This window comes from Cebidichthys violaceus, unplaced genomic scaffold, assembly GCF_023349555.1.
Source record: "Cebidichthys violaceus isolate CVI_PGR_0920_01 unplaced genomic scaffold, fCebVio1.0.p SCAF_12, whole genome shotgun sequence".
In the NCBI taxonomy this organism is placed as follows: Eukaryota; Metazoa; Chordata; class Actinopteri; order Perciformes; family Stichaeidae; genus Cebidichthys; species Cebidichthys violaceus.
Genome location: NW_027176285.1, coordinates 2,161,041 through 2,186,812, shown reverse-complemented (window position 1 = coordinate 2,186,812; position 25,772 = coordinate 2,161,041). Strand labels below are relative to the sequence as shown.

General features: G+C 42.0%; 1 protein-coding gene across 1 annotated transcript in view; it reads right to left on the bottom strand.

Annotated features, from left to right (window-relative positions):
- The window catches only part of trabd2a (TraB domain containing 2A), a 53,922-nt gene extending 38,530 nt beyond the window's left edge, over window positions 1-15,392 (bottom strand). Inside the window, exons 1-2 of the mRNA XM_068705496.1 lie at window positions 15,254-15,392; window positions 13,345-13,905 (exon numbers count right to left, since the gene is read on the bottom strand). Of these exons, the coding sequence (XP_068561597.1) occupies window positions 13,345-13,905; window positions 15,254-15,358 (666 nt within the window). The 5' untranslated portion in view covers window positions 15,359-15,392. The remainder of the gene's footprint in view (window positions 1-13,344; window positions 13,906-15,253) is intronic.
- Window positions 15,393-25,772: the final 10,380 nt, after the last annotated feature.

Sequence of the window (25,772 nt, the reverse complement as noted above, 5' to 3'; positions counted from 1 at the left end):
AACATTTGCTCCAACAGACCAGTTTTCACATACATAAGTCATTCAGCTAAGGCCTTAAAAGCCCTGAAAACATTATGATTGGCCGGCTTCCGTTATGCAAATGTTCAGCGGGCGAATGCATGCTTGTGATTGGAGGAGAGAATTAGTGGAGCCTGTGTGAGTTAGAACAGGGCTGTTTGTTTAGCTTAAAGAAGATGTTTTTTACAGGACATTGACAATTTGGAAGTTTGAAAGGTGTTGAATTGTAAGAATTAAACCATTGATTCATTTGCATCTGTCTCATTATTACATACTATTTGTTTGATTAACATTTCATGTCTTAAATTGCTTTGTCTCAGATTTAGTTGAACTGCGATTGAGAAGTCACATGATTGCAATAAGGTGTTCAGATATCAGGATTACAGTGTATTTGAAGACATGTCTGATGATTCAGCTCCTTTACAGGATGCAGCTCCTTCCCTGCATTTGGGCTTGAAGACACCAGCTCTCCAACTGTGCAGGATGATGGAAAAAATGTTGTTAAGACAACATGTTCCCAGCAACTGGACAACAAACACAGCAGGCGTCTGTGCCAAAAATAAATCTCCGACTTTTAACTCTGCAGAAGTCAGATAGAGAGAGACAGCAGGAATAAAAATAAAAAAAAAAAAACACACAGCGCTGCAATTTCTTAAACCACTGGCCCGGACTCAGCACCAAAGCACCACTGGCAAACCACACGGAACGAGCCACACACACACACACACACACACACCAGCACACAGCCTGCATGCATGTTCACATTAATATGCATGTAAACACTTTCCGTCAGCTTGCACCAATTCCCTTGTTCTAAACAAAAACACATACTCAAAGCACATTGCCCTAGACCTTTAACACCAGTGCAAATCCTTAACCTCACACATGCAGGACGAGTCTATGTCATGGAAAACAGGGTATAGCTTCCAAACCATCTGAGAAACGCATCTGTTTATTGTGGTGAAAGACTGATCAATAGTGGAGACAGAAGGATTGAGAGAGATAAACAGAAGGCGGAAACAATATCTAGAAACAGACAGTGGGAGGATGGAGAGAAAAAGGAGAAAGTGATAAAGAGACATAGGTGAAAAGATGGAAGACAAGAGAGAGAGAGAGCGAGAGAGAGAGAGAGACAAGAAAAGGAGAGATAGTTGTTGTTGTTGTGCAGATGTCTGCTACGACCCACAGCCTCAGAACCACAGATGTATAAACGGCCAAGAAAATATGAAAATCATCCAAACATCCTAAATGTGTTGGGAGTTCAGTTTTCAGAAAAGTGTCCCTTTGCATTCACTGAGGACGGTACACAAATAAACACGCTCCTGTCATGTGAGATTGTGAGCAAAGTAACTAATGTCAAAGCTACAAAAACGCTCCGAGATACAGTAAAAAAAAAAAAAAGATTTCCACTAATTTTAGATCAGGGGAAGAAGTGCTGTGGGAGGAGAGACGAGTGAAAGACAAACACTTAGAGACACAGGGACAGAGCGCGGTTTGCATCGGACTTCAGATAACGATTTGAGGATGTAGCTGCAAAAGTACGCTTCAAAATCAAACCAGGTATCTGTAGTGTGGCTATAGTGACACATGCTTCATTCATCATATTTGTACATGAAGCAATTAATAAGTCTTAACTGATGAATCATTTCGTCTCCAAAATTCACATTAGAATGTCCTATAGTCTATCGAGATTTCTTCAAATTGCTCGTCCAAACAACCGTCCCCCAAAAACCCAAAGATACTTAATTCACAATGATACAAAAAACATTATAAAAGTTTTAAGGACTCAAATAAATAAACACAAATCTGTTAAATAACAAGATTAAGAGTCTACAGTTAAGCAAGTAGCTCTGTGAAGCTGCCTTTAGGCACAGTAGTGCTTTTAGCTAAAGTCACATGATCACCTTAGTCATTGTTTGTCATCCTCTGGGGACCATGAATGTCTGTACCTCATGGCTATCCATCCGACAGCTGTCTGGACATTTCCCTGCACATTGTCCCCCTCAAGTTGGTGTTAGAAAAAACGTCAGGGGATCACCAATGTCAGTGTGATTCATCCTCTGGGGACCACGAATGTCTGTACCAAATCTTAAAGCTTTGATATTTCTGTTTTACCAACCGTCAGACCGACATTGCCATCCCCTAGTGCCACGCGGCTAGACACGTTTTAAAAGTTTGCATATCCAGAGCGGTGTCCGACGTTATGGAAATAACACCACGGTTGTTTAAACCTTTGTAAAGGGACTGAAAGAGAGAAGACAGACACACACAGAGAGCGTGAAACAGTGTGGTGAAATGAGCTGGGAGGCCAAACAGTGGCGTTGCTGTTAAGCTCTCACAGGTTTTATGATCTCAGCCGCAGCTCAGACAAACCCCCAAAACATAAACAGTCTTTGGGTAGCAACAACCCTGAAAACCTTCATCCACGACGCGGAACTGACTCTGGGTGGTGGGAGGAATCCGACACACATGTTTATGTATGTGTTGGTCTGACATGTGTGGATGCTTGCGCGAATACTTAAAAACACGTGTGCGTATAATAGCTTACATACACCTCTATGTGATCTTAATGATGTGTCTCTGTCCGTGTGTCTGTGTGCATCACGTGCCAACGCTGTCTTTGATGCCAGCCGTGGAATCACTGTGTTTTTTTTTTTCATTTTTAAAATTGTATTTAGATATTATTTAATTTAACACAACATAGTTAATTGTATGCTTATCTACAGTGGTGGGGAACAGGGAAGAATATATATAAAAAAATAAATAGTAGTAAAAACACAAGCACACACTGCAGGTTTGTACAACAGCACTCCCTTTTCTCTCCTTTAAGGGTGCAAAAGAAGTCAGCGCAGCGGACCATCACATTTTCCAGTTGTGTTCAGGCCAATATCTGTCAGCCAACACGCAACAACTATCAATCAAAATCAAAAATGCGTTCCACTGAAAAGATCTTATCTAGAAGCTACAGCTACCGGCCGTTTGAGCTGGCTGCACCGTGTGATGCATGAGGGGAACCGTGCGTTGATCATGTGATATCAAAATCTCCCAATTAAATCCACAGTTTTGCAAGGTGGCCAATAACGGCATCTGGAACAATGATGAGCATCAAGAAGGACAACTCAAAAAAAAAACTGATTCTACAATCAGGACGCCTCACGGAAAGACGGACATAGTTTGACAACATCAAATTTGTTGATATTCTTGATACTCAATGTGTTTGAACAGTGTGAATGTGTGTGTCAAGTTCACCAGAGTTTAACTCTATGTAGAACTTTCTCGCTGAATAATTTCCATTTGCCACTTTACATTACATTTGACTTTTCAGCCAATTTGTTATCCACTGAAATACCTTACAACCAATGATTCAACAACAGTAATTATTAAGAAACTAACGCTAACAACACTAGGTTGACAACCACATGCATGTCAGAGAGCAACTTTGCACTGCTGGTTGAAAAGATTCACCTGTGAAAGACGCTCCTTCATCTTACTCCCAGTATGCGTGTGAAGAAATGTGACATTGTCTAGACATTTGCTTGTTTGAGTGTAAGTCTGGTCAAAACATCTGTGGAGAACAGCAAAGTCTCACAAGACCCTCATGTGTGGTGCTCACCTGTGAAATTCCACTAAAGCCACCAAAAATGTGGACTGGAGCCAGAAAGACACAAGTGGATTTAAGGTAGCTCAGAAACTATGTGGTCCTTCTGACTGTAGTTCAAATCTTGTAGGCTTAAAAAATGTTTTATCAGCATCCATACATCCATGTGAAATCACTACAGTTTCTATTCATTTGTATCACTTGGTTTTAGTTAGTAAAACTCTATAAAATAACCACCCAAAGAGTCTGAAGTTCCAACGTTTCGATGCAAAAAGTTGCCTCAAAGCAAATAGTAGAATAATGAATCCTTTCTCCTTTTTTTTCAGTCACAAAAAAACAAAATTAATTTAATCCCGAATCACAAAGTGGCTGCTGCACAAAACCTTTCCACAGGTTCCAGGTGACACTCTGTGAGAAAGCAGAAACTATTAATCCTCTGTGTTGGAGCAGGCGGACAGCTTTGGCCTCGTATTGCTCGGCTGAAGTCCAGCCAAGTTTGGCTCATTTCTGCAAGCACTGATTTAATGCACAAACCTGGAGCGTGCAGAGAAAGCATAAGTATACCAGTGGCAATTTATAAGACTTTGAGAGCTAAACGCTCGTTTGAAACTAACTACACCACATTGAATTTTTTTGTAGAAAATATTTTTTTTTCATCATTTTTAATTAAGTTTGACTACATTTAGAATATGAAAGTGAATCTAAAACAACAACTGTGAAAAAAAAACTGTGTGTCAGTTGCGTTATTTTCTATTAATGGAAATAAAAATTGTTACAGGAAAATAGAAGTGGGATGTTGAAGTTTTTGGTGCCCTTAACACCTTGGACAGCTATTAGTCAAGTAAATGCTTATTGCTATTTAACAAGTTTAATAAACAAGTGACAGTGTAAACCACAGGAAAGTGATGAATCAATGTCCAGCCTGCAAAAAAAAAAAGTATGGATTTGGTATGAATTGTAGGGAAGAGTCATTTTAAGTTGTGCCCTCTGTGTTAAAACAATGGAAACTCTACACATGGTGCTTTATGAATGTTCTGAAAGAAGGATTAACTCTGCAGTGTTTGGACGTAACAGAAGACATCTGCAAACCTTTTTACAACTTTAGTATTTTAATGAAAAGCAAATTAAATGTGTGTTTTTTCAATACACATGAATTAATATAGTTCACCCTTTTCCCCCAAAAAGAGCATGTATATAATTCCTTCATTTGTATCAGTCACATGCTAATTGCGCGCTGATTCACTGGTCATAGTTGAGTAATAACAATGACCCTGGGGTAGCGGCCACATTCAGGACAGCAAATAATTTAACTTACACAACAATAGAAGGAGTGGTGGGTGCCAAACAAATTGAAATTAGCATATTAATGACTGTAATTGCTCTTACGTATAACTTACATTATCTTTTAATGTGAGGAGGCTGCTGTTAGTGAGTGTTAAGTACATTTGTAGATGCTGAGCTTTTCTTACTTAAATTAAGGTGGAGGAGGCACACTGCGAGACGGCAGAATCGCAAATGTGTCTCAGGGTTTCTCCGTGGGCTGCTTGCCCTCTGCAAGCTTTCACAATTTGGAACAGCAAGTGGAAAACAGCCGGCAAAAACAAATCAGTGGCAGTGATATTTGTTATTTCATCTGAAATAACATTCAGAGTTATCTCTAATTGTTTAATTTGAGTCATTAATCTTTGGAGTAAATCTCGTCATTGATTAATTAATTATAATGAACCATGTTAAACTTGAGTGGTGCCTTGGACCTATTTGGCCGACTAAAGCATTACCAACAAGGTATATAATTTACTCCCAGGTGGATGTAAAGGCCTCAACATGTGCAGGTAATACATGCATTAGGTAACAAACACTAGATTTTTTTTTTTGAGGTATCTAACAATAGCATGGGTGCAGAGCAATGATCACGCTACGAGGCTCGCCAAACCTACACGAGTTTTCCTGACCCGGTGTTAAGTCAGAGAGACAAGCTATTAAATCCCCATTTGAGCTGCAGAAGCCTGCGTTACACAACCAGGAAAAGCCTGCAGCAGTCTCCAGAAGTCAGACTCTCCTCCGCTGGAGTGCATTACTCCATACACTTTCAAGGACCTACAATCTTTTTCTTGGCACACGGTTGGCACCATCCAGCTGCATCCGATCCACTTTCAATCAAACACACTTGAAAAACAAAACGTTGCAAACGAGTGGACATGCACATGGAAAATCAAATTTGTGAAATTATTGTACCTTGATATGACAGCAGCAAAGAGGGGGGATTTACTCAAGATTATGTAAAAAGTGTTTACTGGAAAACGAACATACCGTCTCCTAAAATAGAAGTAAGGCTGGTTCAAATCATCTCATAATCAATACAAACTCAATGGCATTAATCTCTAGCAATACTCCAGGCAGCAAACAAATCACACTAATGAGCTTTGGGGATTTTTTGTCACTTGTTGACAAACCTTGTGCTTCAATTTCTGTCTATCAAGCTTTTTTTGGGGGGGGGGGGTTTTGAAAGCGAGATGAGCTCAGCGTCTTTGTCTCCGGTGTCGTGTATCCAGACAGATGGACAGATAATGTCAGAAATCTAAGATGGGACTGTTTGGTCAACAGTGGGGAAGAAATCAAGCACCTCAGTGCCACATGAAACCAGGGACTTGAAGATAGCTGTGAGGACATGTTGGAAATTCAACCATAGATGTGAATGCACACACACACACACACACACACACACACAAATGCCCATTCATGCACGAACATGAACTCTTGCATAAATGCAGAGAAACGCAGATGTGCACAGCACTCGCAGACGCAAACAATAATAAACGGATGCAAGCAATTATATGATCAAATACACACACACACACACACACACACACACACACACACACACACACACACACAACACTGCAGCTGAGCATGGAAAGTTTACTCCATTTGATCAAAGTAGAGTGAACAAAGAAAAGAAATAAACAACTTGTGAAACAAATTGCTTCCTGCAATGTAATTGAGAATAAATGTGAAAAAAGTGAACATCTTAGCAGGTGTATTTATGTTACAGGACAACATATTTCACTTTAATCTGACTTACTGCACAAAAATCTACTTTTTTCCTGGTTTTAAGAAATTACACTGCATGTGTTTCCTATTAATATCTCATGCGATGACATGTACTTGGAATAACTTTCATTGGTTATTTAAAAATGTCCCCACGATTCATCATTTGTCTAAATAACAAATGAATATTTTTTAAACCAAAACATACCTTAATGAGCTTAATATATTCAAGCCCAGGTTAAGATTTATTGCAATTTTTTTGGCTGTGTCTACCCATGTGAGCGCATGTATACAGTTCATCACTGCAGGCCCTTCTGCTCTAGTCATCCCTGAATCAATGGGTTCTTTCCAGTGGGACAAATGAGATTTAATCAGATTTGCTGCCAGGGTAGTGCTGTGCAATACTGTCATCATGCCGGCATGCGTTCGCTCTTTCTCTCCCTTACACACACATTTGCTTTCTCGCCAAGGATTAGATAAGAAGATTGATACCACTCTTACTGTATAGCTGTGTGGTAAATAAAGCTACAACTGGGAGACGGTTAGCTTAGTTTAGCAAAAAGCCTGGAATTAGGAGGAAACAGCTAGCAAAATCCAGCTAGCAGAACCACTAAAAGCTAGCCAATCAACACGTTATATATTGTTTTGTTCATACAAAAACCAAAGCGTACTGAAAACAATATGTGGCTTTGAGGGGGGGGTGTGTGTGAGGGACTACTTCTTGGCCAGTTGCAGTGAAGGACAAGGCTAGCTCCTCCCACTTGTTTCCAGTCTCTGTTGTTAAGTTAAGTGGCGGCTAACTATATATTATATTATATATATTGTGACGGCCCCAGGGCCTCTGCCAGAGTGTGTGTGTGTGTGTGTGTGTGTGTGTGTGTGTGTGTGTGTGTGGTGCTGTCTGTCTTTCAGTGTCCCTGGATTCGAGAGTGAGGCCATCAAGGAAATTGGAGTCAGCTGGCCACTGCCATGGCCCTATAAGACCCGCCCCATCCTGAGGGACAGCTGGCTTCTTCACACCTGACACATCTGACGCGCTGCACTGAAGTGTTGGCAGCAAGATTTCGTTAGTCAAACCGGCGGCACGTTTTGCCTACTGGCATTCGTTAGGAGAATGCTTGTTTTTGTTGCACATTTGAAATGTCCTGGCCTTTTGTTAATTAAAAGTATTTGTTTGGTTAAATCCTTGCCTGAGTTTGCGTGACATTTGTTATGGTTTTGAGCCAGACCATAACAATATTTACTGTGCAGACCCGACAAACATTCCCAAAATGTTGAACTATTCCTTTAAGAATCATCCTAACCGGCCAAAGATAGGAGTCGTTGTTGGTTTTTTTTCATTAAAAAACTCAACATGCAGAAAAAAACCTCTGGTTCTGAAGAGTTCTCTCATTCTCTCTACTGACCAGCAGGGGGAGACTCCTCTGGTTGTATAGAAGTCTATGAGAAAATGACTTTACTTCTCTCTTGATTTATTCCCTCAGTAAACATTGTAAACATGAGTTTATGGTCTGAATCGACAACTTCAAGTGTTCTTCAATACAGCATGATGTTGATTTAGTACATTATGGTCCAATTTAGAATAAAGAATAAAATAACCTTAACATTAGCTCTGCATGACGCAAGTGCAGCATTTGAGAATCAGGTTTTGAATGTAGAATCACTTCTGGCTGTAATTGTGACGCCAGGAATCAGAATAGAATCCAACGGTAGGATTCCCAAAGCGTCCCACTCCTCCTCCTCCTCCTCCTCCTCCTCATCATCATTATCATCATCGTTCTCATTTTGCCGTCTAATCTCATTACAGAGGTGATTGAGACAGATTTTTTTCCCTCAGTGGCAGCTCGCCCAAAGCGCTGCCCATGCCGGGCCGGAACATAAGGACAGCCATTGTGCTGCCCAGGAAGTGGAGCGTGTACGTATAACCAACACACTTAGCAGCCTCAACCATCGGGACGGCGCAGGGTGTGGGAGTTTTGGGACGCTCACACTTTGTGACATCGTCTGTCCCGTCCAATGAGTTTTGGAACAGAGTGAGCCGTCTGTTCTCACGTGACCTCTCCGACCAGATTTATGGTACTCGACATTTTCCCACAAATCTTGCTGATGCAAGAACAAGCCGTACTTTGATGTTCTCAATTTAAAGTTGACATCCACTAACCGAGAGAGCGCTGCCTTTTTTTTTTTTTTTTGCTGTAACTGAGAACAGACTTAATTTCCCTGTGTTCACAGTGTATTATTTGCACAAGATGATCTGCAGAAAAACCTTTAACCCCAAATCTTGAAAGGTGTTATGTAAGGAGATGTGAACTGAAGCAGGATAAAACATATCAGATGTGAACCTTTGATATGGGCTTGATGTGCTTGTTACAGCCACATTTAAAGAGGGGCCTTTTTTTTTTCTGAAACTGGTTATGGAAATGTCTAAATTAGACAATCTGGAAAATATGATAACTGTGTTAAAATAAGGTTATAGAAGTGGGTTTTGTTTGGATTACATCAGACCTCAGTGAAAATCCAGAGACCTGTAGTTGAAGGAAACATCACAACTGAAGTTACAAGGCTGTCAAACAAAGGTAGCGTCATGATACCTTTAATGGAGACGGAGTCACGCCTTCCGTCCTTAATGGCTCTTCGACTGATCTCAACTCTCCCTGTTCCAGTCGCTCCTCGTCATGAATGAACCAAATGGGCTTCAAACATTCCTTCCCTGTTCTCATAGACGTACACTGAGACCCGCATTCATCGCCTCTCCATGCGCCATTACTCCCAGTGATGGGAGGAAAGAAACAACACTTTCATTAGGAGGTCTGCTCCACTGAGGTGTGGAATGTCCCACGGGTTTCCAACAACAGTGACGGAGAAAGCCGGCCTTCATACGGCCATTGTTGTCCTCAACAAGCTCACTTAGTGTAATGGGCAAGGCTGAGCCTGCTCTTCAAAAGACGAGGGGCACCGTGCAAGAATAAGAGCAGTCATGCTTAGCCAGATTAGGGATCTGAGTTTAGAAAGTATAATTCATTGTGGTTTGAAAATAATGAGCTCAATGGGCTTAATTTATAGTGGCAGGCAAAAATGGACACATCACTTAAAAGATGAAAAACAGCAGCCTATTTTTGAAGCGCTTTAAGCATCTAACCTACCATCTAACCGATGGTAGGCACTTCAGTACCAATACATAGCAATAATCAGCTCAGCCGATCCTTCTTTAATTGCATTTGAATCACAGTAAAGATGAATATATATATATATATATATATATATATATATTATATTTATATATATTATATTTATATATAATATTAGTGTAGGCGCTCTGCATTGCTCGAAATAAAGAGCGCCTTTGCTATTGTCAGAGGAAATGATTACACATTAATGAAACATAATATTAGGCTTATTAAGTGTTAGAGAAAATGCGAATTACATCTTGCACAAAAGGCCAAATATGAAATGAGCGTGGCAATCGTTTCAACCATCAGACTGAATTTTAGCTTTATATTAACAAGCTGGAGACTTAACTCTGCTGACCAATGTCTCAAATGCCTCTGTGAGATCAAAAGCGTCCTTCAGCAACTCCCAAACCTCACGGGCGACTTTTCAAACTGCGCTATAGAGGTAATATTATCGCCTCAAACTTCTTCAGAACTAGACCACTAGAACTGCCACCACGATTCTCCGCTGTGGAAATCATACTCGAAGAGCATTCATCCAATCGGCTCTACACGGGCTTTACCAAACGCAGGCAAGGAGAGAATATTTTTCCAAATTTCGATACATGAAATATAACATTTTCCACTTTCCTCTAAAGTCTGTTTCGCGGCCAGTGAAAACATGACGGAGACTATTACAGACCGTGGATATGGTTCTCTAGTTGTAGACTCATTACACGGTATTTTCAGTCAAGAATGGCGTCTGAGGCGGCGCCATTGTTTCACCGAGAGCGTGTATATCTCACTCATCACACTCTATCTGGACATTTTACGCTTGAGTTGAGCTAAAAGGCTTTAAATGAGAACTGTGAAAGAAAATGTGAAACTGAAATATCAACCGGTCTGCTTCAAGCCAGCCCGGTTAAGGCGTCCATCAAGCTACTGTTGATTGGATTGAAACCGAGTGTGGAAATTATGGAGTGCCAGGCTGTGTGCTGTGCCAGTCCAGTGTCAGCGTAGGTCGTTTCTGGGACACTAGATTCCATTGTTGAACCCTCTGGAGGCTTTAGTGGATATAATTCAATGAAAGCTGTGATGATGGGAGGTTTCTCTCTCTTTATAGACCCGTTGACAAACCCAATTTCTTTCTGTGATATCCATATAACAACAAGACCCCATGTTTAAACACCAGAATGGTTTATCAATGTCTTCCAGGAGACCAATATGGCCATTATGAAAATGATTCATAATGGCCTCCTACTTTAGGTCAGTGGTCGCCCTGTCTGTAGCTATGGCTGCTATCTGCATATAGGCTCTGTAGGTCCGCCGTAGCTGAAGTACGGGGGCTACAGAGATACCACATGGGGACCTCCAGAACTGTGATTGGCTGCTTGTGTCGTCACGGGAGCAGCCTCCCATTGAGTGACCGGACGAGGCAAAGGTTACCAGGATGCAATGTGTGCCTATGTATCACCTGCTTCTGAGAAAAGAACAGTCCTTTGTTGCACAACCACAGAAAAAGGTTGCAGTATTTCTGGCGGCGACAATCTCACCCAGGAAACCTCGACTGAATTAAAACAACACAAGAAAATTGAGAAAATTAGAAAAGTGTGCGAGGATCTGAGCGATAACGACTTCACCGCTCACCGTGTGAATATGCTTCCTCAGCAGAGAGTGAGTGTGTGCAAGCTGAACTGTATCATCTCATGTCAGACAGTCAGAGAATAAAGTCTTCGCTCCTTGCGATTGTTAACTCTACGTGTTTATCGCGACATAAACATTGCCCCGTTCTTCATCTACTACGACTCAAGAGATCGCTAATAAAAGTGCAGCTGGGTGGTTTTTGGCAGAGAACTTCATGCCTGAAGGGCCAACAAGGCCTGCTTTAAAATAACAACACTCAAAGCTTCTGGGTGTTAGGGTAAGTGGTCAAGTGTAATCCCCTTAGCTCCTGACCAGCATTAACAGAAATTCCTCAATAATACGCAACATGATTTCATGGCGACTGCTGCCGTTGAGAATTGTTTGTAATGCTGAAAGGGTCACTGAGGGGCGCAGACAGACAGGCAGACAAGGGGACTTAAGTGTGCTGGTTCCCTTTTTTTTTTTTTTTTTTTTTTTTTCTGGTAATTTCAGACTTGAGTCATTAGGATCCATTTTTCTTTAATAACAAAGAAGGCGGCGGAGCACGGCTGAATGTTTGTACAGCTGATTATTAACGCCACACCTTTCTCCAGTGGACTTGCTCTATGGCATAGAGTGGAAAAGACCAAACTAAAGGCCTCTGTTATGAAAATAAAATGAACGTAAATCTATACATCTGGTCATTTTGTATTACACGTCTCAGTGCCGGTGAATTTTAGGAAATGTGAAGCCGAGTAGAAGTGTTACGGGTAGACCCACCAGCTGCTGCGTCGCATAGCAACCCTGACACCTTTAACACACACACAACGTTTTGCACCAGTGCTTGTTCTTCTTCCACTTTACCAATTCCAGTGATCAAAATCAGCCAATACCAGGTACCGATCCGATATCAGTGCTCTTTTATTCCCCCAGATGTAACATCTGTTACCCTCTCTGTGCGGAAGTGGTTAAGATATGTGTAAGCTAATGTAAAGATGTAGCTACACATGAATTCATAAACCGAAAAAGATCCTTTTCAGGCTTGTTTAAATGTTAATTATAGCCGGGGGTTTTATGAAAACAACATACTGAATTCAAAGCAGGGAATCGATGGATTACTTGAAAAACAGAGCAGGAGGACAAATATTGGAACTGAGAAAGTAGACGGACTAGACAGCATAAATATGGATATTGAGCCCAGAGTATTGACCAGTACCAGGAGGGGGGGGGAACAGCCGAGGACAATCGCTGTAAATCTTTGAGCATCTTTTCCCCTGCCAAGAAATGAAAGAGCACAAGCATCTACAGGCCTATTTAAAATAACTGAATTGTAACAGTAACTCCTGTGTTCTAAAGTGTTGAAGCACTTCTCTGGCAAGACACATTGAATATTCTTCGATGGCAGTTTTTCCAACTGCAGAAAAATGTCTTGGAACAAGTCTGGGTCCACTCTTTGGAAGAATGCACCACACTTCTTTTATAAAAAGAATGGGTTTATGTGATAGGTATAATACACTTCAAGTGGTGCTTTCATGTCTACGAACAACTTACATAATGACAACTGTTTTTTTTTTTGTAGGGCTTCTTCTGCCTGGAATATGCTCCCCACCCACCAACATCAAAAGATTTTCTTTCATAAAGTATCTTAAAAAAAATGGATGATTCTCAATGGATGCTAGTTTTGGAACCTTTTGTTGATGTAAAATGGACCCAGGAAGACTAGGACCTATTTGTGGAAGCTAATGGGGATCCAAATAAAGAATAAAGGATATGGTTTACACAATTGCAATTGCAAAAAGCAGCAGCTTCACTAGAAGTGTTCTGCACACGAACGAACAAATCTTTGACAACGAATCTTGAGGCTGAACTGAGACTGAATCACCGCAGCCAGTACAGTTTCAAACTCACCTGGGAGAAGTTGAGCCCGTTGAGCGGATGGCACTGCTCCTCCACCTTCTCGACAGCCCCCGTCCTCTTTCTCATCCTCTCCGCCTCCTGGGCCAGGTACAAGTCCAGCACCGGCACCCCACGTGTCTTGATATCTGCCTCCGTTAACGAATTCACCATCAGCATCACCCAGACGGGCCGCTTCCTCTCCCAGTTCCCGGCGATGGCGTTGAAGAGGTAATCGGCGTAGAGGCCCTTCCCTCTCTGATCTGGGGTCATCCACGAAGGCATCATGAGTTTGACATACTCTAGGTGTCTTTTGAGTCTCCGATAGATGTCTCTGGGCAGGACGTCCTGCAGGTTCTCGCCCTGAGGGAGCAGCTGGCAGCTGGTCAGGGCTGAGATGGTGTACGGGTCCGTCAGGTCCAGCTCAAAGTAGACGATGTTGCTCTCCTGGAAGGCCTGCTTGGAGTTTTCAGGGATGAAGTCCCAGACGCGCGTGTAGGGAACGTGGATTGTACCATAGAAATAAGAGGGAGGGTCACGTTTGATCGTCCACAGGAAGGAGTTTAGGTCGGTTTGCTGGGGGGGGGATAGGAAGGGGGGGGGGGAGATAGGAAGCAACAAATAATTACTTAAAGTAAGTCTATGTGCCTTCATAGATGGCAAAAAAAAGAGTTAAATATGCCCAAGGAGTTTCCTTCAAATTGCTTGTTTTTGTGACCAAAGTAATTAATTTTACAGTGATGTAAAACACAGAAGTTCTCACATCTGAGAAGGTGATTAGTGAATGCTTCATTATCAAAATTGTTTCATTTTAGCCGTACATTTTAGTAAGTCAGAACCAAAGGATTGGCATGTAGGAGGGAGATGACTCAAGAAACGAGCGGTGAATTCACAAAAACAGCGAGACTGTGCTTTAGACTTGCTTCATGCCATTTACTTTACATGAACCAACACTGGGCCTGTCTGGCACCAGCCAGCCAACTGTGTCTGTGAGAGGCTGTTTATTAGACGGGCTGCTAACAGACTGATAATGACTTATTAACAGGCCACTTAGGACCCAAGTGCCAACAAACAATACACAAGTCAGTGATTGTCAGACTGTTTTACCTTCCTGTTTCCGCTGGATCTGAGCAGAGACGCTCTGCGTGAGTTTAAAGAACATGACCGACTGAGACTGCAGGGTGATCAATAAAAGGGGGGGTTAAGTAATCTGAGCCATTTGTGTATAATGCGATACAAAAGGACAGAGTTTAGTCGTGAAAGGATGCCACTTTCCCAAATACACACACCTAGAAGTGTGTAAAGACCTGTTACTAAGAGCCAATACACAAAACCATGCAGCGCTGCAATTAGTCGATTGACAGAAAATGAATTATTATTCATTTTAATAACTGATTAACCTTGTGTTATCAACCAGAACAAAATGCACTACTACCAGCTTTTATGACATTATTAATTATCATTATATCACTTCTTTTGGGTTTTGGACTGTTGGTCAGGATTAAAATGATTTGAAGGAAACATATTGGGATGTGGGGACCTTTGATGGGGATTGTATACTGCTTTTCCACTTGTTAAGGACTAAAGAGTTAAAGGATTAGTTTAAAGAAATATGATACAAATAATAAATCAGTAATGAAGTCAGGCATTAGTTGCAGACCTAATTAAAACAAAAGGGCTTGAATAGACGACGTGGATTTGACCGTTTCATTACCCTTCATCACTACAAAGTAGATCACAGTACGGTGCAACTAAATATGAAGAAGTTGTAGACATGTCAAACAGCAGAGAGAGAAGAAATGGCACTTTATACTGCAACATATATGAAAATGTGGCAGGTTCCAGAGGTCCAGATAATAAGTTACAGTTGATATCACAGCTTATCGTGTAATTACGTATGAATCGTCGCTTCATAATGACTTACTTTCTTGTTAAGCTCGCAGTTGTCGGAGTCCCTCAACCTCCACTGGTCTGCTCGGACCAGCAGTATCACACAGGACTGAATGAATGCGCCCAAAGTGCCCCGCATCGTCGCTCTCTCCAAAAGTGTGCGCGGCAGCTTGTGTTCGCTTCGCAACGTGTTGCAGCAGCAGCAGCAGCAGCGGCGGCTATTCCACCGGTAAGCGTGGATGAAGTACAGGCTTACCTACATCCACAGCTCCGGCTCCATGCGGTCGCGTAAAACGAGCTGACAAGCATCCGACAAACCGCCGGGCAGAGTCATGCTGGCCAGAGCCCCGGGGCATGGACGCGCCGCCGCTGTTTTTCACGTGTGTTTGAGAGGCGAGGGAGAGGGAGAGGTGGTCACCGGAGTTTACGCAGGGTCACATTACCCTCCGCACTGCCGGTCGGACTGCTCGCTCCGCACTGACTCTATTTTACGCGATGTTTTTGCAAAAAGTTTGCGCGAGTTTTATCCAAAAGTTTTCAAGGTTTCAAGTCAGAATGAACCGGCAGTGCGCGAGTCAACGCACCGGGAGCCAGAATAGAGTAAATAAAAAAATGAAATAATAATAAAAAAAAAAAAAAAGGTTTAGCTGTGAGGCTGGTGAAGATGGGTCTGGTGTGAACGAACAAACTGCATCGCCGAGTTGGACTTTAAAAGCCAAACTTCTCTGCTCACATGCTCAGTCTGTCTGCCAAGTCCTCACTGTTTGTATCTGCTCTCTCTCTCTCTCTCTCTCTCTCTCTCTCTCTCTCTCTCTCTCTCTCTCTCTCTCTCTCTCTTCCCCCCCTCCACACACATACACACGCACGCGCGCGCGCACACACACACACAGCAGTAATCTGATTAAAAATCACCCCGCCCGCGATGAGCAAGTCTCCATTCACCTCATTCATGTCAATAAACAAGGTGTGTAGTCCTGCAGACCAACTATTCCGATTTACAACAACTAAAACCATAACGCCAATAGCTCGTTTATCATTATTATTATTATTATAAATAGACCGATAAATAATGTCATGGAGCCCTGATTTCAATACACAGTGGCCTTTTTTTTATTTCCAGTTTCACAGACCGATGTGGTCTCCTGTTGCCACCCCATAGGAGGCCTGCGGGCAATCAAGGGTGCCAGTGGAGATCCCGTGGATAGATTATCATGCCCTGGTGGTTAATGCCGGAAAACTGGGAGCATTTGCATGAGAAAACCCCCGCAATAACAGCGCTTTACTCTGCGTTTCATCACAGCACAGACACGGAGACCACAGAGCTCCATCTTTGCGTGAAGATCCGCAGACTTCACGCGGCAGCCACTCAGCATAACCAAACGGAGCCCGCTGTATAATCTGATAATCCACATACATTTAGAAGGATGCATAAAGAGCAGCCTCAATAGTTTGGTGACCCTCATTTGGGCCACAGTTGCAAGCACTGCTCATTCATATTTAGGCTGAATAAATAACATTGTAGCCTATAAATGGGCCCAATTATGTTTTGGTGGCACATGAATTGGGTTAAAGATTGCTTCTTCATAATGTATGCACGTTGTATTCTTGTTTTGTCACTAATTGTCGTTAATTACGTGTTATAAACCCACAAGGATGTACCAAAAATACATTAAATTATAAAAGTGCATCTAGTGAAACTCTGATGCCACTGTGGAAGGCTTCAAACCAGAAATCCCTGACCCTTGAGTTGCAGTTGAAGGCGGATCTATGCGCTCCGATTCTATGCTCCGGTGCCGTCAAAATCCTGGTTCACACGGGGGCAGCGAACACATGTTGGTGTTGTCAGACGTCTGAGTAAATACAGGACGGTTTGTTGACGCAAAGAACGACTTCGGGGCTTTAAGTTTGCAGACAAAAGAAAAGGCTGGACAAGTGAGACCGGGAAGTCCGGAAAGACTGTAGTCTCCAGCAGTCCAGGACGACCTCCCAGCTGTGAAGTCACTGACTGTGAAAAACGTATTCATTATAAGAGTTTAATAAATGTCTTTGGTGATAAGGGGAGGACAACATTTACCCAGTTAACATAGAAATGAAAATAGGAAAGTACAATACAGGTGTCTTTAGGCTACATTTAAACTTCAGCGTCTTAAAATGTCCATTTTTATTGGCCAGCTCTCCAGCGTTTCTGTCCACTTGAGTAATTAGGACCCATGATTTTAACGGGGCTCTGTTCACGCTCCCCCTAGTGGACAAACTTACTCTTTTTTGTTTTTAACCAGATGTGCGATTCTCTGCTCATTCTCTGTCTTTAAACGTTAAAGCTGTAACATCTCTGTGCTTAGCTGGAATTTGAAACACTGAAAGAGAAAGAGGAGGCAGGAAGTTACAGCGAGGATGGAGGGTGCAAGGACACAACACAGACAAGAAGGCAGAAAAGAAGCAGACACAGTTATAGATACAGTCTGTGAGTGATGACTCTCCAGCATCCACTGATCTAAAGGCTTCCGGATGTGGCTGGTTCTCCTGAATGTCTCATTCAATTTGAACTTGTTGACCCTTTTTTCCCAATATATTTCATTCCCAGACTGGAAAAACAGCAGCATAGTTTCAGGCTCTTCTCTTACTTCTCAGAGAATCTAACTACAAGTGTTCACCGCCAATTGTAAAAACTTTTCAAAGATGGCGTAAAAAAAAATGTAAAATTGAAGAATGCTACTGCAGATGCATGGACCTACATTACTTTAAATGTATCCAAATTCAGATTCCACTTGTTTTAAATTTGAAAATTGACCAAAAAAAGTGAATTTGTCCAAACATGCTGTCTAAGTAGTGAAGATATGGCCATCGTTCTTACACAGCCTACTTGTGTGTGTGTGTGTGTGTGTGTGTGTGTGTGTGTGTGTGTGTGTGTGTGTGTGTGTGCGTGTGTGCATGCGCATGCGCTCATCTTTGTTGTGCATCTGTAGAAAGGTAAAAAGAACACCTGCAGCTGCTTCCTCTTTAATGTCCGAAAAGGTGGAGAACATGAAATTTGTAGAGGGGCATCTGTGTGCAGCCACACACACACACACACACACACACACACACACACACACACACACACACACACACACACACACACACTTTCTTTATTTCCATTCCCCACAACCCCCACAGAGGTTATTCTCTATAAATACTCATCCTCCATACATCATCCTCATAGCTCTTTGTAGCATTCGGCTGCGTACGTCTGAGGCAAAGGACCTGTTAACTGCTGCTAAGTGAAACCACATATTTCAGCTCTTCTCTCATACTAAATGTGGGATGAAGTCTGCGGTTCATGAAGCAAAGTGTTTTCATAACTTAAAACCATATGACACACTAGCGTGAGGGTGGGGGGGGGGGGGGGGGGTGATGAGTAAAAACTGGTCTCATTTTATGAGTTGAAATAATTTATTCTTCAGGTAACTAGAAGCTGTGATACCCTTTTATTTTAGATTTGTTCTTTCATAGTGGTGACTCTCTCATGATTGTTTTAGTTGATCATGATTTAATTTGAAAGGGAAAGTTAATTTAAGCTTCAACAACATATTGTGAAAAAACTGGACATTTGCTTTTTTTCAAATAGATTTAACATTCGTAAAAAGTCCACTTCTTGCTTTTGATGCTTTAATATTAACTAATTAATTTATTCAAATGATAACTGAATTCAGTATTTGTGCAACCCTGTGTAATAACTCATTCAAATACAATTATCTTTTAAAGAATGAAAGTGTTGAAATTCAGAGTGATCCGTAACCAACAAACGCCAACATGTAATATATTTCAGAAGTATTAATTCTTTTATTCTATGAAAGGGGAGTCTGTTTGAAGCCTGTTGTGGACTTCAGTGACCCCTGTCGATACTGATACTACGGCACATCTGTACATTTCCACTTTAAAGCGGCTGCGTTCGTGAAGATCAAACAGCGCTGGGGTCTACTGAGGGTTTCCGAGCAAACATCTGACTCTGCCTCTTTACAGAGATCTTCAAAAGGATGTGACAATATGGAAATCACCGCATATGTTTCATTTTATAAAGACTGGGAGGTGGATGTATTTGATCCTGTCAGGTGACACATACAACTCTGACTGTCTCTTTGGAAGAGTAAAACGACTCGATTATTTTTTATAATACTTTTCTGCACAACGCAACCCTGACATCTGATTGGTTACGCCTAAAGTAAAGTTGGAAAAAACACACAAATAGCAATAAAGAGTGGAAATGTGTGTGTGTGTGTGTGTGTGTGTGTGTGTGTGTGTGTGTGTGTGTGTGTGTGTGTGTGTGTGTGTGTGTGTGTGTGTGCGAACTTGCAAGTGCTTCCAGATTGCTATCTATAGTTTACAGTATTTGTACGTCGGCATTGCACACTTGGTTTACGCATTCCTGATGTTCTTATAATCCTAAAAAAAAAAAAAAATGGACCACAGAAGACACGACTGTCAGTTATAGCAGACTCCTGGACAGATGTGTCCATTCATGTTCCACATGAGAAGAGAGGAGGAGAAGCAGCGTAAGCCTTCCAGTAATAGCTTGAGTTCATATGACTCAGTCTTTTTACCGATGGTCATTCATATATCGACCATGGTCTACTTCCTTTACACCCCATTAAACTCTGATTGAAAAGACCTGGCACTGGTATCTGCAATTCTCCGTGCATGTGTGTGTGTGTGTGTGTGTGTGTGTGTGTGTGTGTGTGTGTGTGTGTGTGTGTGTGTGTGTGTGTGTGTGTGTGTGGACTGAGTGTCTCGCTGCATGCAACAGAATGACTGACTATCTGGCATTTGGCCTCAGTGGAGGTCTGCGTTCTGCGAGAGCCCTTCTATTTGCTCATGCTATCGTTATGTTATTGGTAATTAGACAGTAGCCTATTGCTAAACTTAGTAGTAGCTAACATAAATATACAGCCAGCAGACAGTAGCGTAGCTTAGCTTAGCTTGGTGTATTTGGGGGCAGAGATGGCTCTATCTAGCTGATTTCTACAGACTAAACAAACACGATAGAACTTGTTGTTAGTCAGTGAGCCTCTGCTTTATGCTATCTAGGCTAACTGTCTGCTGCTTGAAGATTCATATTTAATGGACAGGCTGGAACATTTGTCTTCACCTGCAGAAAGCGTCATTTGGGATTGCGTCATAAAAAGGTCACAAAGGCCACACTTGAATAGCCTCGATAAGCACGCTGCAGGAGTGTGTGTACAGGTCCAAAGCGAACTGAGAATCTCACAGGTGTCTTCGGACATCTTCTGCTTACCTCAATGTCCACGGAATCAGAGTTCAGAAAGTCTCTCTCTCTCTCTCTCTCTCTGTGTCAGCGGTTCAAGCAAAATGCACGTCCATCTGGAAGACATATTCAATCAGACGTTGTGAGTGTAAAAGTAGCTGCTGGACAGTTTCTACTGACTTCAGCATCATGTTGACTGCTTCACTGATGCAGGTTGAAAGGATCTGTTTTCCTGTTGTACTCGTATGTTCATTTTAAACATCAGAGGACTTCAGTGTCTGATGTCTAATGATGAAGGTCTTTTATCAGGTGGCTTCCTGCTGAGGGACGCTTCGGTAATCCCTCACAACCAACAACAATGACTCAGACATTTTTATTGTTTACGTAAAAACATAAAAGCTACCTTGAACAGAATGTGTTATGGCCTACAGACACATCTTGATCCACCATGTAATCTCAGTAAACAGCGACTTCCTTCTGTTTCCTGTGTGGAGTCAGATACATAGCAGTGGTTAGGCCGATAAAATCCTGATATCAGGATTTACAAAGTTATTTTAACAGCAACACTACCAGAGTCACTCACTGACAAACAGGAGATGTCCCCTTTTGAAAAGATAATCTGACTTGACCTCACTAATGATCTAAATGCCGTTTACAGTAATCCCATCTATTCTGATCTACGACTTCCCAACGCAAGCAAACAAACCTTCCAGATAACTCAACATCGGTACGCTTTATACACTGACTCTCCAGTCTTAGCGGCGATACAAACCACATGATTGCCGTGTTTGATATTCACAACACATTCAATTATCCGCTTCTTGTAAACAGCTATAGTTTCAGATTTCAAAAAACAAACATGACATTAACTCCAAACGACACGCAGACGGAGAAGGCATGACGGCACGGCAAGCTGTGATGGAAGTGGTGGAGTGGCTGAGCCTTTAGTCACAGCATCAAAGCGAAAATGGTGTTCATGGTAAAAAACATTTACTGGAATCCAGGGAGTCCTGGCGGCTCTGTGGTCGCACGCACACACACACACACACACACACACACACACACACACACACACACACACACACACACACACACACACACACACACACACACACACACACACACACACACACACACACACACACACATTCCACGTACATTATATTCAATGGTCTGCTCCAGCCCCCACCACCACTGTCCTGTTTCCCCTCTCTATTTATTAGGACATCTTTCCCAGGTGTCATTGATTTGATTCCACATAATAATAAATTATACTACTACTATACGACTACTAATAATACAAATAGTAATATTTTCAACATGAAGCCATAAAAATAGAATAAATCATTTCCCCACTCGTCTTTCTTTTCGCCTTAGATTCTGATCTACTCTGGAGCAGCTGGACTAACTCAGAGGACAATGCCAAAAGTTGTTAACAACTGGCAACCAATGCGTGATGAGTACAGACCAATACGTTGGCAGGGCCAATATGTTAGTGAACATTAGCTTATGGCAGATCACTATCAGCGTGTATGTGGGCCAACACATATTTGGAAATGTTGGTAGAGAAACGTCACAGAGGCATAGACTGTATATAAGAGGGTTGGAGGTCATTGAGAAACAGCGTCTGTAGGCCGAGTTCATGTTTACACTGTAAAATGTTTTGCAACCAAATTTAATGAATGCTTATGAAAAATGTTTTGATTACACCATAAATGTGTATACGTCTGCCAAAATATCATATCATACCCATTTAAAATAAATATAATATAAATACAATATTTATGAAAAGAACAGTTCAATTGTAAAAAATCAACACAACTGTGTCTTGTCAGTAACTTTGTATCACACTGCAGTTTAATGGACTGAAAACTAAATCCAACTGAAATCTATCCTGTTGCTTTTCCAAAGATTGTCCCCAGTTGAGGTCAAAAGTTGATCTCAAGTTGTTTATTGCTCTCAGCCAGTGTTACAACAATAAATAATTATCTTTCCTACTATTATCATTCCAGCTCCACCCTCGACTTCCAGGCCGTTCCATGAAGACTCTCTTCCTCTCTCTGATGTGCGGTGTGCATGTGTATTCAGATCATTAAGTTTCATGATGACATGCTCAAATTGATGTCTCACTTATCTGTCACTGCCAGAGGCTCAAACGTGTTCAAAAGCAACATTTATTTCCACTTTCAAAAAAAAAAAAGAAAATAAAAAAAATATCGACTGTTCTGATATTGACCCTGACTTGTGAGTTTCCACGCTTGTCTCGCTTTCATTTTATTGTCAATCTATTCAAACATCCACCAATATCACTGCATTGGTATTGCTATTATTTTAGATCTACTGTACTAATGCAACGGTTAAAGAAGTGAACTAAATGAAGGGTGGCAGTTCAGAGAATCAACACAACTTTAAAAATGTTAGGATTCAGTCAAAAGAACAAATTCAGCGCTGAGTTTGTCCATACAATTGCAATTATCGTGCCTGTCACTGGAAACTAATGGCCCAACAGTATGTGACTCGGGAGGAGGGCAGCTGTATGTGAGAAAAGAAATGGAAGCTGCATAATGACTCACTTGGGGCTGTCACGGGTCCATAAATCAGCTGCAGTCGCTGCTGTGAAGCCTCACAGAGTTCCTCTGTCTCATCTTTACGCTCGGCCTCTAATAGACACCTGTCCACAGTGAAAGGATGACTTACCTCACTCCGAGAGTGAGAGAGCCAGAGAGAGAGAAGGGGTATGAAGGGGTATGAAGGAATGCAGCTGTTCAAACACCTCTTTGATTTAGTGGTCACGGAGCCCAGCGTGACTCACTCTGGCTCAAACGCCGTGGAGATCCCCAGACGTTCATCCCTCTGGTCCGAAGGTTTCCTGCTCTGTCGGGACTCTGAGTGCATGTGCGTGTTTGAAAGAGAGAGATTAACCTTTTTTTTATGAGTAACAAATTTATAAATTGCCCTGTGGACTTTTCTTGTAAACAAACTGTTTCAATTGAGTAATTCTCACCATTGTGTGTATGAGGCCTGACACACACACACACACACACACACACACACACACACACACACACACACACACACACACACACACACACACACACACACACACACACACACACGTTGAATGCATTTACTTTTTGATAAAACATTTGCAAAGTTCATAAAGTTGAAGGCTGCATTGTTAACATTCACATTTACCTGCTAGTAGTAGTCTTCTTCTTCCCTGCCTTTGTTGGGGCACTGCAGCGTTTCACATCAGTCACATCAGCACCACCTGTAGATCAACGGAGTCGTGCGAAACGTGATCTACTCTACTCTGCAATTTTGCGTAGAACCTCGACGCAGAAGGTCAGTGCTTCGTTAACGTTGTGAAACAGTTGTAGCTGACTTGTAACAAATGGTTAATTTTTGTGAAACGGTTGGCAATAAAGCTACTTGGTTAGGGTTAGACTATCTAACCCTAGACCCTAGACTAACACCATGGTTTGGCTCAAAATAAGCACTCTTTTGACGCTACGGGCGTAACGTCACGTGACTCAGTGGTGTAGCATCTCTTGACACAAAGTCGTCAGTAAAAAAAGCACTGTACTCACATGAGACACGAATGCCTGTCTCCTGAGTGAAAGTCCTGTGTTTGTTTGACCCATCCACCAGCGGCCACCTTTAAAGTCTTATAAATAATCTATGTGAAGTGAAGCAACCTTGATTTATTTGAGATTCCACTGTGTTTTAAAGACATTTACAGAAAAGCCCATTGCAGTCAGTTGTTGTTTTGATGGTGTCAAGTACCTGATGAAGGGCTGTTAAATTTATCACTTCCAATTGACTATATTCTAATGTTGAGCAACAAGCAACAAGTCTGGTCTCTTTCTGTTTTCGAGGACAATGGGGTCAAAAGGGAAAAAGAAAATCTGGTTGGATGTGAGGCTAAAAAAAGCTAAATCATGAACCCAGAAACTGTGGAAAAAAAGAAAGCGCTCCTGATTATTGTTATCATTTTTAGGTCACGGATTCTGATTCTGGTGAGCACATCAGTCGGCTGTATCATGCAACATGGCGGCAACATGGCGGCAAGCCTGAGAATCTGGCTGGTAAATTTCCCGTTGGAAATGAAATCAGCTCTGTTCTACCAGAGACCTCGGTGATCTATCGCTCAACATAACAAGCCTGAGAGCGGGGAACAAACAAGTAAGAACTGGCAGGAATGAACACATCTTCATGTTAAATGAAAGAGATTCGTGTCTCAAACGACGTATGTCACAGCGGCTGTCGGTCAAGCAGCTCCCCTCAAACTCTCCTCGCTCACAGGGGTCAACAGAATCCGAAGAGGCACTCTGCCGTCCTTTGACTCTCTGACTGTGTCAACAGGCCGAGCGTGAGGTTTCAGTTTCGCCTGTGCACTTCTCACCTGCGTCTCATTGAAGTCGTGCCAAAATAGATCATGTAAAAGTGGAGTGGTTGCCTGTGTCTTGGCTGACGGTGAAAGTGCTCTGTGTGTGTGTGTGTGTGTGTGTGTGTGTGTGTGTGTGTGTGTGTGTGTGTGTGTGTGTGTTGGACCCTGTGTGCTCTCTGTGTGCACGTCCGTGTTAAAACCTCAGGTCAGGTATCCGCCGGGCTCCGAAACCAAAGCGCCGACACACCACCTGATCTGTGTGTGTCCGATTGTGTGTGTGTGTGTGTGTGTGTGTGTGTGTGCGTGTGCGTGTTGTGGAGTGTGTGCATCAATGAGAGCCTTGTGTTATCAGCCCCCCCCCCCTTCAATAGTATGATTGAAATGGAAATTGAAAGTGTCATAAAGCCCATATTGTCAGCCAGACGTTAAGTTATGAGGAATAATAACAGGCTCTTTCATTAGGGAAGTGACAGCTCTCGTTTGCTCTGATTTTCCTCCCGGTGGAATGTTTCCGTAATTACTTCAATATTGAGAGTCGAAAAAGAAGAGAGAAAAAAAACAAAACACACATCTGGGATCAATGACAACATTTTCTTTGGATATTAAAAACAATGTTCTGACTCTGGCAGCATTCGCTGGTAAGAGCAACAATGTTCAGTGAATTGGGTGTACTGTACAATCTTTGCACCTTCAGCGTCGCCATTTAGCCGACGTTAGAGGTGTCGAACTGTTCCTCCAAAGAAAATACATCCAAGCCGGACAGATTTAAATTCTCATGAATACGAGTGCTGTCAGTGCATCTCAAGTTAAATGATATGTGTGTATAGTTTTATCTGTGCAGAATATTGGTTGTTTAACGTTAATTAATCTCTACATCTGTTATATTTGAGGGGATGTCTGAAGAAAATAGAACATTAATGA